The sequence below is a fragment of the Falco peregrinus genome, chromosome 2 (assembly GCF_023634155.1).
Source record: "Falco peregrinus isolate bFalPer1 chromosome 2, bFalPer1.pri, whole genome shotgun sequence".
In the NCBI taxonomy this organism is placed as follows: domain Eukaryota; kingdom Metazoa; phylum Chordata; class Aves; order Falconiformes; family Falconidae; genus Falco; species Falco peregrinus.
The window spans coordinates 59,150,281-59,168,089 of NC_073722.1; the positions used below are offsets into that span (position 1 = coordinate 59,150,281).

The following is a 17,809-nucleotide window of genomic DNA, read 5'->3' on the forward strand; positions in this document are numbered from 1 at the left end:
CGAAATGCCTCTCAAGTAAACAGGCTTCACAGGCTGGCCAAACAGATTGGAGACGTAGTACAGAGAAATAATACGAGTATATAACTAATAAAAATAACTTCAATGGAAGGGAGAAGGAACTCAGTGCAGAAAACTGTACTGGCCCACCCACTTATCTGAGTGGTAACTCCTGTTGGTGAAAGCACAGAACTGAAAGCACATTTTACTTCCCAGCTCACTGCATAATGAGAACTGCAGGTACTCAGTACCACTGATCTTCAAGTTACTTGGTCACCTGCTTAAGTAAGTATGGATTATGCTTCAATCCATACGCTAAATCCAGGCTTTTTATTTTAAAGTCTTTGCTTAAATTTCTCTTACATTCTTGTAAAAATATTTTACAAGATACTAGTTTTCTTTAATTGAAAGCATTAACCATAATTACTACATTTCACATTCAAACACACAGACCTGCAATACCTGATAGGCAGCTTTTCTTTTTTTTCACTAAACCAATGAAGAAGTGATATAACTCTGCTTCAAAATCTTCTTTTGAAAGACTGATTTTAGTTCATCATTAAGGTTTGCACAATGGTCCCAAGCCTGTTTAGTTCTGAAGCTGCCTAGATGTTCCACGCTAACATTACTGAAATTACTTACCGTTATTCAAACACTTGAAATTTCCTATAAATTTTACGTATTCATACGTAGGTTGCTCTTTTGGATCTATTGTTCCTCGCAGCATATGGCAACAGAATTCTAGTTGATTTTTCGCTGAGAAAAGAATAAACAAATTAATAGGTTATACGCTTGATGAAATGCACAGACAACATGAAATGAAAAGCAGGAATAATTAAGCTGCACACTTATCGAGATACAGTAAGTGTTGTGATTACAAATGACTACAGCCTCTGCTTTTAACCACCGTGATATTAACTAACCTAAAGAAAAGAACTCCTTTAGAATTTGTGCATGAAGGGTCTGAACGCTAGTGACAGAACCCCCCGAAAAACTAGAGCTATTTTAAAGCAGCAGCTGCCCTGAACTTGTTTACTAAAGCGTGCACTTCCAAAACTCATTAGGCTGCTATGTTTTTATTCTTGCCAACTGCTACAACTGTCTAAATAGAAGCTATATAAACAAGATGAAACTTTCTTATACATGGGAAAGCCACAGAGTGAAATGCAATGGAATGCTGAAAATTCTACTCTTCAGCAGGGGGGGAAACAACAAAAAGCACTTTTGTTCTTCAAGGCTCACCCTTTTTCTGTTTAGAAGAAAAAGAACTGATCATGTTAACACACTGCAGATTATTTTTAACATAACTACTGTAATGGTTTTATCTGGGATAGAGTTAATTTTCTTCATAGCAGCTCATATGTTGCTGTGGTTTGGGTTTGTGACTAAACCAGCATTGATAACAGGGATGTTTTAGCTATTGCTGAGCAGTGCTTACCCAGTGCAAAGGCCTTTTCTGCTTCGCACACTGCCCTGCCAGCGAGCAGGCTGGGGGTGCACAAGAAGCTGGGAGGGGACACAGCCAGGACAGTTGACCTAAGGCAGGGGTCCTCAAACTACGGCCCGCGGGCCAGATACAGCCCCCCAGGGCCCTCAATCCGGCCCCCAGTATTTACAGACACCCCCCCCGCCGGGGGTTGGGGGGGGAACCAAGCAGCCACAGATGGCTGCCTGCCACTGCATCCGTGCGCCGGCCCCCTGGTTAAAAAGTTTGAGGACCCCTGGCCTAAGGGATATCCCATACCATATATGACACTGTGCTCAGCAATAAAAGTTGGGGAAAGACGGAGGAAGGGGGAAGAAAAGGAGGAGCGAGGGGGGAGAAAAGGAGGAGGGAGGGGGGAGAAAAGGAGGAGGAAGGGGGGAGAAAAGGAGGAGGAAGGGGGGAGAAAAGGAGGAGGAAGGGGGGAGAAAAGGAGGAGGAAGGGGGGAGAAAAGGAGGAGGAAGGGGGGAGAAAAGGAGGAGGAAGGGGGGAGAAAAGGAGGAGGAAGGGGGGAGAAAAGGAGGAGGAAGGGGGGAGAAAAGGAGGAGGAAGGGGGGAGAAAAGGAGGAGGAAGGGGGGAGAAAAGGAGGAGGAAGGGGGGAGAAAAGGAGGAGGAAGGGGGGAGAAAAGGAGGAGGAAGGGGGGAGAAAAGGAGGAGGAAGGGGGGAGACATTTCTGCTTACAGCATTTGTCTTCCCAAGTAACCATTACACATGATGGAGTCCTGCCTTCCTGGAAATGGCTAAACACCTGCCTGCTGATAGGAAGTAGCAAATTAATTCCTTATTTCGCTTTGCTTGCGTACATGGCTTTTGTTTTACCTGTTAAGCCATCTTTATCTCAACCCACAAGTTCTGTCACTTTTACCCTTCTGACTGTTTCCCCATCCCACTAGGGAGAGTGAGTGAGTGGCTGTGGGGTCTGAGCTGCCTACACAGGTTAACCTGCAGTAACTACTTACATTTTAAGTATTCTGGTGTCAATGAACCACTTTCCAGCAGATGAGAAGACAGTATTTTATAAATTTCTGAATGTTCCCCCTCTGGGATAAAATTAAATACACTCTGATCCACAAGATCAGACTGAAAGAAAAAGATTTCATAAGCATTAAACTAGTGCAAGATGTATAATGTCACAAAGCCTACTATTTAAATGCAAAACAATTCCACAATTCAGAAGAACATTACTGACTCAACAAAGCCACCTGCTGGAATACACATGAATATTCTGCATGAAAAAAATCTCACTTTTATGTCTTAATTTCGGCACTGCAAAACCTTTAATGAAAAACACTAAATGAAAAGCAGATAAAAATACATATTGAAGTACAATGGAGTCTTGTATTAACTTCCCTGGGATGCAAAAATTCCATGTAAAGAAGCATTTTAATTAGAAATTATAGGGAGTTGTTCTAGGGCACTGTAACCTGTCAGTGGCATCCTCTACACTGAAATAATTTCTTGGAACAAAAGACAGACCCTCCCTACATCATATAGGTTATCATGTTACCAATAATTATATCCAATTGCAATTGATTTTATAAATACAATTGCTGGCTTTGGCTGGGGTAATTTTCTTCATAGTAGACAGTATGGTGCTGTTTTGGATTTGTGCTGAAAAGTATTGATAATACAGGAATGTTTTAGTTACTGCAGAGCGATGCTTACACAGAGCCAATGACTTTTCTGCTCCTCACACAACCCCACCAGCGAGCCGGCTGGGGGTGCACAAGAAGTTGGGAGGGGACACAGCCAGGACAGCTGACCCCAGCTGACCAAAGGGATATTCCAAACCATAAGGCGTCATGCTCAGCATACAAAGCTGGGGGAAGAAGAAGGAAGGGGGAGATGTTTGGACTGATGCCTTTTGTCTTCCCAAGTAACTGTTAGGCATTATGGAGCCCTGCCTTCCTGGAGGTGGCTGAACACCGGGCTGCTGATGGGCAGTGGTGAATGAATTCCTTGTTTTGCTTTGCTTCTGTGCATGACTTTTGCTTTTATCTCAACCCAGGAGTTTTCTTACTTTTCCAATTTTCTCCCCCATCCCTTCAGGTGGGAGTGAGCAAGCAAGCACTGGTGCAGTGCTTAGTTGCCGGCTGGGGTCAACCCACAACATTATTTCATAATTAGTTCCACAACTATGTACACAAAACTGGGAACAACAGAGATGAATGCAATAAAATTGAACAATGGAACAACTAATCATGTGCACAAATGCATTTGATTAAGTATTCAGAAAACAGTGATCACAGAATGTATGGTTGCAACATATAAATCACACCTAAAAGCAAAGTACAAATGTGCCTCCGAGAACTTGATAAATTCGACTTTTTTTAAAAAAACTAATCATAATTACCGGTACATTTTTCAAAATTTGCAGGCTGATACCATGCATACCTTAGGGGTATTCATGTTCTGCAGAATCATTTTTTAAATACGCCACTCCAAGTTTAACAAAATACTCAGCATGTAAATAACTCAGATATTTACAAAAACACAGCAAGGCACCTAGCCTTTAACAGTCATTTGTCCTTCTCTTCTGGAAAAGAACTCACTGTTTCACTCATCAATTGTTTGCGTTTTTGAGTACTAATCTGCTTCATTTCAGAACAACATTATTCAAAGGTAACTTTAAAAACTACAATGTTAAATTTACCAGTGAGCAATGCCACTAAGATTAAAGATGAGTGAATGTGATATAACCCAAAGTATGTATCTAGCTTAAAAAGCAGAACCGGCAGCAATGCATGTCTTACGAGTTCTTTGGCAAGAAAGGAGTAAAAAAGTAGTTTAAAAAAATTCCAAGGATATCACTTTTTAGCAATAACCCTCTGACTCACGTAGAGGCTGTGATAGGTGTGAACTCTAAAGGGTGTCCTGCTGTCAACTGTTATTTCAGCTATGTTAAAGAGAAACTGATGCTAGTCTGGCACTTCATAATCCTGCCTAACATAGTGCTGACTGTATTCTGTATTTCCAAAGTAAATGTTTAATATAGGAGACAGACCAGTAGAAAGAAGTTGTGCTGAAGAAAAGGCAAAAGCATTAAAACAAAGCATACATATCCTCTATAATGCCAAAAAGGCTAACGATTCATTAGTACCCATAGCAGAACACCATCCACAGACAAACTGATACATTATAGAAAGCAATTTGTACTTACTGGCAAATGTTCAAGTAAGGGAGTTACACTTTCAGACACATATATTATATTTCCATCTGTCATAATTGCTAAAAAAAAACCATCAAGAGCCTGAAATTAAACATAATAGGCAGTTAAATAAAAAGAAACAGAGCATATTAAAAATGTTAAGCTATATTCAACATGAAGAACAATTTACATCAATTTTAGTTTACTATAAAAACGAGAATGCCTTTCATTACTACTTCTTAAGTCTGCTTTTACACTATGAGCTTTATAATTCCCATGCTGTTCTGTTCTTAAATAATCTATGGTTTCAGAAGCAAGCCTGTATACAGCTAGCCACTGTTTCCCCACTCCCACTATGCCTGCATGTTATCTTCAACTCCATCATCATTTCAAACATCACAAAACTCAGAAAAATGAGCCAGAGAAAAAAAGCAAAAAAGGTGGAAGTTTAAAATCTCAGTCTTCCCAATCTCAAAAGAAACTTGTAGCAACAATTTATAGAGACTTGAAAATTGTGCGATACAGCTCTGCCTGCCTCATCTTCTGCTTACCTCAAACTTATTCCCACTGAACATAACAACCTACCTTGTAGCTGAACGCTACCAAACATAAAAGCATGACAGAACTGTATTTCTAAATAGGAAATTTTAAAGCTCACATCTTTGAAAATATTTCTTGTATCATACAGTTCTAGCTTTACAGACACTAGTCGTGAACACGTATTTTGTAAGAGGACTTAGGAAATGCCAAAAACGGCTAAAAAACCCCTTGAAAAACAGAAGCAACTTACTAACTCGTTGGAAAAAAATATGCAAATTCATCACAGAGAATTATTGGAAAAAATAAGTACAGAAAATCAGAACTTTTTGCTTTTTAAATCTGCCTCAAACAAAAGCTTTAACTAAAGAATAAAAATAGAAAGTGCTTGTTCATTTAGTTTAATAATTTAACTGTTACTAAAAATTGTTTCACTATCAAGATACAAATGACTTATCCTTATTTCCAAGGAAATGATAGCTTATACTGGAAGTTTATTTGTAGTAGTAATCCCAACTATTCATGTAATCATCTTTAGCAAAGTAATGTTCACACACCATTTTTGGAAAGTGCAAAAAGCAAAGAAATTAAACACTTTATTGCTTACAAGTTACGTGGATGTGTTGAGCCTTTTTTATGGTTAAGATTTTAATTTATGCATAACAATTCTTTATTTAACTAGTACCCTCCTTAAGGTGATCATTTAAAATATCCACTTTCACAGTAAGTATGTGGACTTGCTTTGTTATAATGTTTTATGTAATCGAAAATGCAGTTAGAAGAAAAATTGTTTTGCATTACAATGCATGCATTAGGAATTTTGACTTAATTTTAATAAAAACATGCAGTTACAACTGAAATAAGAAAATAAAAAGCTATACCATCAAACTGAAAAATTTCATCAAGGAATGGCTCTCTAAGGAAATACTCTACTCCCAGAAAAACAGGAATAATATACCTCTAACATTAACTGTGTGAACTCTTCATTACTAAGGAATGTCGGCTTCCAGTCCTGTCGAATTTCACTGGCATCTGACTGTGCAGTAATTTCTACAATGAAACATAAATACAATATAAGGGTTCACACTCCCAAAAGCCATTATTGTCCCACTAAGCTACATACACACAGTAGGAAATAGCAGAAGGTTCTCCAGTCTCCTCTGTTGTTAACGCATTACATATAGATGTTCCTTAAAAAGAAAAGTCTTCTCCTCTATGTCATAATCAGATTTGTCTTCTCTTTCCTTCTACCAGTTTGTGCTACAGTCCTGCCAAATTTCAAGGTAATGCTGAAGTTTATGACAGTAAGTAATGGATTTTGACAATGGAAAAATACTCTTTCCTCTGAGACCATAATAAAATGTATCATTGAGTGTTGTTTTCAAAGATTTAGAAAGCCGAAATTCCTGATCAGTTTAGAACATTAAAATGCCTAATCTTCAAGTATCTTGGCCAATCCTGGTCATTCTAACCTTTTCACTAAAAGCTGTTGCTGTCCTTTCTCTTCTTCCCACTCTTTTCTGTAAAGACATAAGGCTACATTACAAAAAGAGTAGAGTTTCAACAAAGACTGTTAAGAGCTGTGTAACAGACTCTACTGCAGAATTACAGTCCGATTCATACACAGAGATTAATTTTGAACAGAGATTACTGTAGGACTTAAGAGAAATATATAGATTAACATGCCATACATAGGTAAGAGAAATAACAGCTGCTAAATAAAAAAAATTATTAATAAAAAAATCCCAGGTTCTGAAAGCTGATGCATCCTTATCAACTGATAACTGAAACAAGAAGCAAAACCACGTAGTATTTGCAGTTTTGATGAGTAACAACCGCATTACAGAAGTGCTGGTTGTAAGAACAACCTTGAACAAGTAATCATGAATAAAGCATTTAGACAAATCGAAAGAACCAAACCACGTCTTTAAGGTTTATGATTTCTCAAGGACAAGTCTGTACAAAGCTGTAAGCTAGTTTGTTAGTTCAGATGGCTCAAAGAATACAGAAAACCTGCAACTGAGTGAAATATGCAAAGGGCTGGAACAGTCCAGAATTTTGGTTCCCAGACTGAAGGAGGAAAACTACAAAAAAGCTTTAGACTTAAATAAAAGTAAGTAAACCAGCAGCAACTTCATGCAAGAAACTGGCAAGAAGTGGAAAGTTGCAACAACAGGGGAAAAGAAATATCAACAAATAAGATGGACCAGAACTTTGAATGATCAGATCTCACAAAAAACATAAACCAATCAGGCTTTTGCTATTTATTTTGAAATGGCATCACAAAGCACTAAGAGTGGGCCGGAGAATAAGGACAGCCTAAGTATTACACCAAATTTAACTTGTCAGTCAGAATAAATACTGAATGCTGAGGGGCAAGTCAAAGGACACAGAAATGAAAAGATCTGCCACCAAAGCAGAGGCAAAATTCAAGGAACTTAATGCACTTGGTCCACAGGAAACAGATAATCTCCACTTCAAAACTGGAAAAGTTTGATTCACTGGCTCATTCTGGTCCATATAACCATCCTACTTCAGAATTAAAGAGAAAGTCAGTCTGGCTTCTGCAGTCGAAGGAATTTATACTAAATAAAAGCTTAAGTTCATGCCTTTAACAAACCATTCTGAATTATCTTACCACAAGTACAGGTGTCCTTTTACATTTCCGGTAATTAGAACGAGTATGATATTGAAAACAAAGCCCAAGTAACATAGAAAGAACTTGTTTCACATGTGTAACTTCAGTGAAATGCCTAAAAATTCTGGCAGAAGGTTGCATTCAAAGATAAAGGGCACGGAGGCCACGTTCCTGAGACAGATACCAGACAGAGGGTAACAAAACTTGCACATTAAACTCCATCTTCAGATCCAGCATCTGAAGCAACTCTGCATCAGCACTGAGTATCCTCAAAAGAAATTGCCAGCTGGGCCAAGATCTGTAGTATTTATCTGTGGGTTGTATGAGTATCAATCTACTAGTTGTAATTATAAACAGCTAAATTCTTCAGTATTTCATCATTTTCAAAAATTTCTTGTTTAAAAATTCAAAGGAAGATGATAGGCAGCATTAGCCAAGGACAAGCTCTCAGTAATAGAATTTCAGTGTGTTTAGCCTGCTGTTTTTTCCCAATGAGAAACAGAACCCACACTGGCCAATCTGGAGCTGCCACCAGAGTACCAAGTCTGGCCAACATGGAAATGGTCCAGAAAGAACCAGAAGCAATGCTGTTAATCAAAACCTGGTGGCTGAACACAGTAGGATTTTCAACAATAAAGCAGCTAATCAGCACTGAACAATTCATTTACTGCTAGGGTCATTCTGCTTTATTGCAACAGATCCAGGCAGCCCAGGAGGCAAAATATGTTTCTGAACTTTGTCAACATTTTGTCCAAAACACTTTAATGTAAACCAGTGCAGAGCAATGCTAGTAAACACTGGCAGCCAGAGCTTTAGAGTCCTTAATATGATACGTGCAGTCACACAAAGTCCCACCAGGTGAAGGACAAATGCACCATGACCTAACAGACATCCATCTGCAGAGCTGCTTTTTGCCCCTTTATCCTAAAAATAATAATAATAATTTTAAAAAATACTCTCAGAAAGCACTTTGAAAAATAAAGTATGACCGGCGCTGCTTGCTGACTACGTGTTCTTTCTTCACTCTACTTTTAATGATAGGAATCATCAATACATGATAGCATGATTCTGAAACAGAACCAATTTTTACAAAGGCCTTAGAACCCACAGAACTGACTTTTACAGAAAAGGAGCTTGCACACTGCTTTATTTTCTCTTATGAGACAAACGTGTCTCAGAATATTGAAACAGCATAATCAAAATTTAATTGGCAAAAAAACCCCTAATTTATGAGTTCTCACACAAATTACCCCACCTCCCTTTCCATTTTAATTGTTAGGTTTACCCTTTTAATGGCACTATTCAGTACCCATCTGGTGCTACTTGAACCATAACACTAATGGAAGAGACATGCTAGGGTATGGAAAAATATTTATCATACCTTAACATACTTTAAATTAGCACACATACTGTTGATAAATACATACCTACTAATCCACTTAATAGATTAACTTACTTTATTTTCTAAACTTATAGCTGCTTCTTTTGTCCCTACTGCTTTTGAGTTAGTATGGATGCTCAGAAATTACTGGCGGAAATGGGTTAACTAGCAAAAGAGTTAATTTTCTTCAATTTTTAATCTTGTTTTCAGCATTGTGAGCCACAAGGTGCCATATTAAGAACAAGTGTAGGCACAGAAACAGGGATTTTTTAAAATACATAAATATCAAACAGCCATAAAAAATGTACACTTGGTGGAGTAATTTTTTCATGACAGAACTAATGATCTGTAACGAACTTCAGTGCAACATATCTGGGTGTATCCCAGCACCAGCTGATGCAAACAAACAGAGAAACAAAACATAGGAAGGATATTCAAAGACATTCATCATTTTGACATTTCATATGACAGTTTACAAAACAACAAACACACACACTCATTGGTTTATACATCAGTGGATATGTCTTGATATTAGAAAGTTCAGCTAAAAGTATAGATTTTCTGGCGTTTTTTTCTAGCTAATAGGAAAAAATAAGACGCCTATGCTGCTTGCCTGTATGCCCACTGCATGCCACCCTCTCTCATCAAACAACCTACCTAGTAATGCTTGCTGGAGACTACAATGCTCTCCCGCCTTATCATCTTTTTTAAAGCAGCCAGTTGTGTAGATACCTGGCATGATGAGAGGGAGCATTAAGTTCCCTCAGACTATGTTTTCCAGTGATTTATCTTGCTTTATGTGGACCTTGGAGAGACAAACCAACTGTTCAAACCAGTCTTATCTAAATATCAAAGTCCTTCCAGCAAGTACTTCCACTGAAATGGATCAGCAGTTTTCTTGTGAAGTAAAATTTTGACAATCTGCACGCTATGAAGCAACTAATCCTAAAGGTCTCCATCTGCCCAGAACAAAAAACTTCAAGGTTATTTCAAAAATAAATTATTTGTTTTATGAAACAGACGACTTTGACAACTATGGGACAAAACAAAATTTAGTACTGGCTTTTGCAAGATACAAGTCAAATTATATCTGTGCTACCTAAATTGTGATATTAAACATCTTTCTTCAGGAGCTATTTACATTTGTTTTACAATTTCCTTAAAGAAGCCGCAAAATTGTTAATGTTTTATGTACTAAGTGAATATCATTTAAAAAAATCAAGAATTTACAAATATTTTTTAATTATTAGAAATAATTACCTTTGTGCTTCCGTAAAAAGTCAATGCTCTTCTGCAGTACAGTGGATTTATCCATCTTCCGAGCATTACCTGGAAGCATGGAACCCAGCTCTTTGATAAGTACATTGAACTGATCTCGACGTTTCTTTTCAGACTTGTTCCTAGACACTCTGAAGAACAGAACAGGAAACATTTTATAACACCTATGAAACTTTCTTACAGTAAGTTGCATACTACTGCCAGGTTCCTGATGCTAACAGCCCCTTAAGAATTCCTGCTGTGAGGAGTGTCACAAGCACACTTATTCTGTATCTCAGACACCATTTTTTGAAGGGTGGCTTCCTCCTTCTCACAGAGCGGTATAGCTAAGTCTTTGGAATAAAGCACTCTTTTACAAAAATACAAATCATTGAACCACAGTTATAAATACACAATATATCTGAAGAATAACAGTAAAAGAAAGCTGTTCAGTAATATGACTATTTATAAAAGAATCACGTTTTTATTGTTTAGAGATCACCCCCATAAGTTGAAGTGTACAAGTACAGGACATTTCTTAGCTTTAAATAATAACTTTAAAACTTACCTTTTTGCTTTATCTTTGTCATCTTCTTCCACCAGCCCATCAAAAATGCTTCCATCATTTCTGAAAAAAAACCCAAAGAGAAATAAATGTTGAGAGTATAAAATTTCTCTCTTGTGGAGTCCAATCATAATGAAGGGGGTGGGGGGAAGAGCTCATTAATCATCATCTCCATTACATCAAGAAACCAAAGCACTGTTTTACTGAGATGTCTAACAAGGACCATCACCAATAACCTGAAGCCAACTCTGCTGTAAGTTCTCCGTGTAGAACATTTACTAGAAAGAAAGCAAAACCCCTTACGTTTCTGAAACAACTCAAAGGATTTTGAGACTATTTCTAATGAGAACTTACAACCCTATCCAAACACTGAATTGAACACTGTTTTATTTTCCTGTCTCTTCTGGATTATTTGCATTACCTTACCCTTTTGAAAACATGACAGAGAACATATATAACTTATTTTTACCTACTGAAAACTTCTATTCCAATTATTGGAAGTATTTATAGTAAGAAAGTACATTTTTTCTTAAATAGTGTAGTATTATTAATGGAAGAGGGCTGAGGAATATGCTCATACCTCATCCACATATGTAATTTTATAAATATACAATTAATATCAATAAAACCAGTGATTACTTCATTATATTTGCTTTCTCAACAAGTATCACATAACTTTTCCTCAACTTGACACCTGTCTGCATACTGCTGAAGAGGTATTAAAATATGAAAATGAGAACGTGTTTTCCTTTGAAGATGCCTCAGTATACTTCATAAAAGCCCTTTATTCCATTTCCTTTTGTTTTAGAAGTCAAGTCAAAACTGTTCCTGTTTTCCAAAACTGCTGTATAATGGACATTCACATTTTATTCCTTTAACAACTTCTGTCTGCTTTCAGTCTGTTTAGTGCTGTTCACATTGATCTCTATGCCCACCTTTTTTATAATCCTGTTTCCTTCCCTTAAGCCAAGTAACCATATTTCTAAAAAGCTTACCTCATCTCTCTGATTTATAACTGATAAATCATCAATTGTACATTATGATAAGCAATGATGTTAGCAAGTAGTTATTTTGTATGCTACTACATAAAGCTTTTAAAAGGAATTAATATATTCAAAAGGCTGAAGACTCAGTGAAATGCCACAAAACTTCACTAAAAGAACTGACAAGTCAAAGAAGCATTTTAGAAGTTTTACCCTTTGCATTTATTGTTATTTATTTTGATATGGTTTAACTTTCTATAAATTTGATGCAAGTTTCATTGCCTGAAGTCTCAAAAATGGTAATTCACAGAATACTAAGGACAGATGTTCACCTAAGCTGCTAAGAAAGTCCTGCTCAAGGAACCAAATAGAAAACATGTCTCAGCTATTACTTTTCCCTTGAAATAGGTTAGCAGGTCACTTTACTCTCATATGCTGCATCACTAATTGTTTAAATGTATTAGTTTTCCTTAATCAAATAGTGAAGTACTAAAAAAAATAAATCCAAATAAGCATTATAAACCAGCTCAACTTGCACAGATGCTGTTCCATAGCTGAAAATGAAATTTTTGAGTATTACAGTACACAAACAAAACTCAGTATTTCCAATACAAAATAACACATCTAACAACTACCAAAGTTAACGTTGTCAAAAATAGCCGAAAATTCACTCCTCTTATTTCTTGCATAAATTTAATATTCTGTGTATGTGAGCTATAGAAAAAGACTAGTAAAGAAAGCATGGAACAGTAATTCCTTCAAAACTCTCAGTATTTATTAACATACCTGTCTGCAATGGAGCTCATTTTATGAGTGCTTATGGTAAAAAACATAACATATCACACTTTAGTCTTGTGGTAGACATTTGTACGTTTGCCTATAAGAGAAGAAAAAAGTATCAAAACGTGACTCTGGAGGAATAAACAGGTTCTTCATTAGAGCATACTCGAGCTTCCACTTCTCTATAAGCTGCTCTTAATCTTCCACTCTCTTCCAACCTACTGCTCTGCCCTCCTACTTTCTCTAATGCACTCTCCATTAACGTCATAACCTGGACTTAATATCTCATTTTACATGACAGAAAGTTCAAAAGAACATTGTTTTATTAAATGCCATGATAAATAAGTCTGGACTAAACCAATACAACCCTTTTTCTGACTCTGAATTCAGATTCAGCTTTTCATTTTTATTTTAACTTCTACCTAAAAGGCTCTCGTAAATTTGAAGGTGGAACAGATGTAAAATAGACTTCTCAGTAGTATAACACATTCTATCTAGAAATTTATGCAAACAGAAGGCATTTGGCATATAGTAATTTACAGCTATAATTTATTTCTTACTATATTTTATTCTTGAGCACTGTTATTGTTATAACAGACACACAAAACAGTAACAATTAAGATACCTATTAGAACGTGATCTCCTGTGAGAAAGTTATTTAACCTGGCTGTTTCTTAAAGCAGTCACTTACTCATTACAAAGTTTCAGCAGGAACCTTTGGTTTTCCAGCTGTACATATTTTGAATAAAGAACGTGCATGATGTATTAAGAGTGACAGAAGGAACGTAAAATTAAAAGTAGTATTTAATTCAACAAGTACCTACTTTTAGGTATTCAAAAATTATAAAACTACACAGATTACAGAAAGGCTGAAAGTCAAACATAAACCAATCAAATTCAATCTTTTCCTTTGATATAGAAAAGTCAGTTGTCAGAGGCTGCTCAAATGGAGCATCAAAATTGTAACTTTTTCAGTGATTAAGGAACAACTGCATGCAGGAAGAAGTTTTATATGAGCTGAACTTGCAGGTATTTGGGAATTCTTCTGTGTTACAAACTTAATAGTAAAAAGGCATTACATTTATTTCAAAGGAGCTAGGTCAGGGGTCCTCAAACTTTTTAACCAGGGGGCCGGCGCGCAGATGCAGTGGCAGGCAGCCATCTGTGGCTGCTTGGTTCCCCCCCAACCCCCCGCGGGGAGGCAGGGGAGTTCTGTAAATAGCAGGGGCCGGATTGAGGACCCTGGGGGGCGCGTATCCAGCCCACAGGCCGTAGTTTGAGGAACCCTGAGCTAGGTTTAATAATTTTAGTGACTAATAGTTTCTGAGAAGGAAGGATTTGTTTCTGAGAGTGCCAAATCCAGTGGAACTTGCAGTGTTAATACGACAAAGAAATATGGCAGCAACTCCATGACCCAGTCTGCAAAGTGTTCCATGAAAATCTTATCCCAGTTTTTAATATATGGGGAAACTGAGGAAGAAAGCTTCTGTTTCAACAAAACTGTCACAGTCTACAACAGCCACATACTATGCAGGTTTGCTCCACGAAACTAGTATTTCTCCCCACAGTTTCATAACTTGAATGTAGCAGGAAAGTAAATGGGAGAGCTGTGCTGCAGCACTACCTTTTTAAAGGTTCATCACAAGGTTTGCGTGCAGTTTTGCCCAAATGCCCATGAGCCCTCTTACCTACCTCTTCATCTTGCCTTTATTCTCCAAAATCTAGTGCTCTGAAAACACACTGGAAGCAAACCATTCCTTTACTTCAATTCTTCAAAATAAGAATTACACTGACCATACTGACAACTTAAATTCCTCAAATTAGTTGGCCAAGTTTTATAAAGTAATGGAGCTGCACTATTTGAAAACCAGCCAGAAATGGCAAGATGTAAGTAAATTATGAAGAAGTGTTTGTTTGGACTTTTCTCAAAAGCACACAGCAAACCAGCTGCTCAGCAGTAAAAGCAAACTACCATTACTGGCATGGAATTAGTTTAAAATCAAGACACCAGCTAGAAACTTGTTTTCATTTAAGCTTACACAGTATGCACTAATACATGTATGCACTAAATACACTTTCAGCCCTGTGTTAAATTTTTAAATGTATTTGATACCTAACATTATAGGGATGAAGAGTAATACAAAAATCTGTAGGAAAAATGATATTTTGTTCTCTTAATCTGCAAAAGAAAAATACATGTACAGCCAAATACAGAAGACTTTCATCTGTGACATAACTGACATCTTCATTATGCAGAATCAGAATTTGAAAGTCAGTATTTTCACTTTAACAAAGCACTCAATTTCTAGAATTCAACAAAACATTCACTTGTTACAGTATACAGATCCTATGTCAGAACTGGCAACCTAGCTTTGCTATCCAAGACAAACAGTTAAAAGAACTGAAAGCCCACAGGAAATGCACTTGTAGTGCATTTATTTCTCACTTTTCAAGGTCTGACCCTTCTGTCTTTGCATCCGAATCTGCAAGACACTGAACATTCTCAGTGCTTAGACAAGCCAATGGGTAAGGCTGCAGAGATAAGGCCAATGAAACCAGTCAAGTTTAAAGCAAACATTACAGAAATCAAGGAGTACACCTATTTCTAAGATTCAAATTCAGTCGCACTCTGGAGATCAAAAGACACTACTTAACATTGCTACTCAGCCCTTCAGTGTTGATAACAGAAAGCCATAGGAATAATAAGAACATAACTTTACCTTTTACACTTTGGGACTTGTTAAAGTGTGAGGTTTAGGAATGAAACCTGGTTCCTCTGAAGAACAATATGGAGTTAGATGTATCCTCTTCTGCAGAAAAGCATTGAATTCTGAACTGTAAAAAAATTAAAAAGGAGTGTTTTAAAATCAATGAGATGTAAAATAATCACTTCTTTTAATAAAAGAGAAGTTGTAATTTCAACAAAAATAATTTATAAACGCAACATTCTGCTTATTAAAAATATCCTGAGTATTTCACTATCTGAATTCACCTCGTTTTAAAGCTCTTCTCCTTGATAAGCAGGATATTCTGACACAATTTACTTTCTGCTTTAAACTATCACTTTATGCTTACCTTTAACCTTGATGTCATTCTTAATTTCAAATTCAGTATCATCCCACACCATCTACGTCCTTATTTCCACTTGCTACCTTCAAAGTATATCTTTACACCATTATTTTAACACCTTTTCTGCTGAAACTCTTTCTTACTTGGGCCTCTCTTGGCTTTCTGAGTTAAGTCTTCTCTCCAAATCTCCAGAATTGCCACCCTCAAGACTCCAGAATGTGTAGAATGCTGCTGCAACTAGCAAAGTCACCCAGCTGCATTACTGCTACTCTCTCAGACACAGCCATTAACCCCTTCTTTCAAAACCCACTTCATTAACATTTCCAAGAATGTATTCCAAATGAACCTCACAAATCCAGCTCTTCCATAAAAAAACTCTGCATGAGTATGTGACCACCAATTTCCAGTCTCTTTATACCATTACATTTCATTTATAGTTTCTTCCCTTGAGCCATGCTACTTTCCACATTTTTAAGTTACATGAAATCAGTTTTCTCATCTTTATTGTGCTTCTATCTGCCTTGCTTACGGTTCTTAAAATAAAATGTATTCACTATACAATAATGTACTTGTACCATTTCTGAAAATTTTTATTTTAAAGCATATTAAATTCTAAAAAGGAAGCTGGGATCTAAAAACTAAGCTATGCTACTCTTAAATTTATTAATGCGCTTAATGGAAAACACCAGAATTACCTCTTATTTGATTAGAAAAGTTAAGTTTCTCCTTCCCCTGTACCTAACAGAGGCTCTTAAGTGGTTAAAACACAGATGTAAATATTAACATAGGAAGTTAAAGCACAGAACAATCTGCCAACAGGAGAAAAACAATTACAGCATGATTCAATGAAGCCACTTGCTCTTGTCTGGCCAAATAACCTGCTGGCCCATTGACCTACTTTTTTAGGTGCTTACAGCCTCCTCTCCTATTCTGTTTTGTTCCGTTTGACAAGTGCTAACATTAATAGTGACAAAGAGTCCCATGAAGTCTAGGTTAGAGAGTCTGCAACATGAAACCTGTGTTTTTAAACTGCTTGGACTCGAACAACTCTGCCAACTCTCACCCAGCTTCGAACAGAGTTCTAATGAGGAAAATTTTAGACCTCATCTCTGCAGCATGTATTTTGTAGAGGTGTATTTTTAAAAAAAATCACAATGAAACACTTCAGAAAAATACCACAGGACTTATATCTATATGATAACCTTATGCGATAAAGTCTAAAACAGAATTTTAAAAAAAGAAGTTTTTAAGGATATTTCAAAAAGGGATTTTAAGATGACAAGGAAAGGAATATGTTTATGTCACAAATACACATAAGCAAGCTTAAATCAGACCAAAAGGAAAGCTAATCACAGCGGAAAAGCTTTTGTAGCCAAAACCACATAGATCTCTAACTCAGTAGAAATGGCATGCATGCAAAAGCCAGCAGAAAGGTTAAGACGCCTACACACCAGCACTGTCAGCCACAAGTGTTCAAAGGTCATGGGTCTGTCTCCACAATTCATGAGGGTTTTTTAAATGCAATGAATTATGTGTACTTGTCTCTAGATACTGTGTCTTTTGTACACATTCAGTGCATGTTTTTAAACTTTTCTGCAACCAAGAAGGCAGAAACTTACAATCTTTAAGAAAGCTGAGGTCCTCAATCTCAAACCTTAGCTGCTGCCATGGATATACAAACTATTAATACATAACATTTCTCAATCTGTAGCAAAACCACAAAAACTAGCGACACTGTCACTTCTACACAATGCTGACTTACCAGTCATGGCGAGGCAGTAAGTTACTGGGTGCCAAGTTATTGCTTGGCCAAAGAAACGAGGTTCTGATTAAGTCATAGGTAAAAAGCCACAATCCAATCGAAGGTAACAGTGAAAAGTTCACACCATCTGATAAATATTCAATGTTTTCGAATGAAAGAATTTCAGTAACTTCAGTCCAATTTTATCATCAATACCGGTATGCACA

The 17,809-nt window shown here is 36.9% G+C and overlaps 1 protein-coding gene across 6 annotated transcripts in view; it reads right to left on the bottom strand.

Moving 5' to 3' along the window:
* CLOCK (clock circadian regulator) overlaps positions 1–17,809 on the bottom strand; it is a 68,086-nt gene that overhangs the window by 23,339 nt on the left and 26,938 nt on the right. For 5 of the 6 annotated variants that reach the window (XM_055794217.1, XM_055794214.1, XM_055794213.1 and 2 more), the window contains exons 5-12: positions 15,493–15,607; positions 12,779–12,869; positions 11,013–11,072; positions 10,448–10,596; positions 6,127–6,218; positions 4,644–4,733; positions 2,443–2,563; positions 640–753 (exon numbers count right to left, since the gene is read on the bottom strand). In XM_055794217.1, the coding sequence (XP_055650192.1) occupies positions 640–753; positions 2,443–2,563; positions 4,644–4,733; positions 6,127–6,218; positions 10,448–10,596; positions 11,013–11,072; positions 12,779–12,825 (673 nt within the window). In that variant the 5' untranslated portion in view covers positions 12,826–12,869; positions 15,493–15,607. Of the gene's footprint in view, positions 1–639; positions 754–2,442; positions 2,564–4,643; positions 4,734–6,126; positions 6,219–10,447; positions 10,597–11,012; positions 11,073–12,778; positions 12,870–15,492; positions 15,608–17,809 lie in introns of those variants that run through there. The other variant, XM_013295011.3, reaches the window with a different exon arrangement.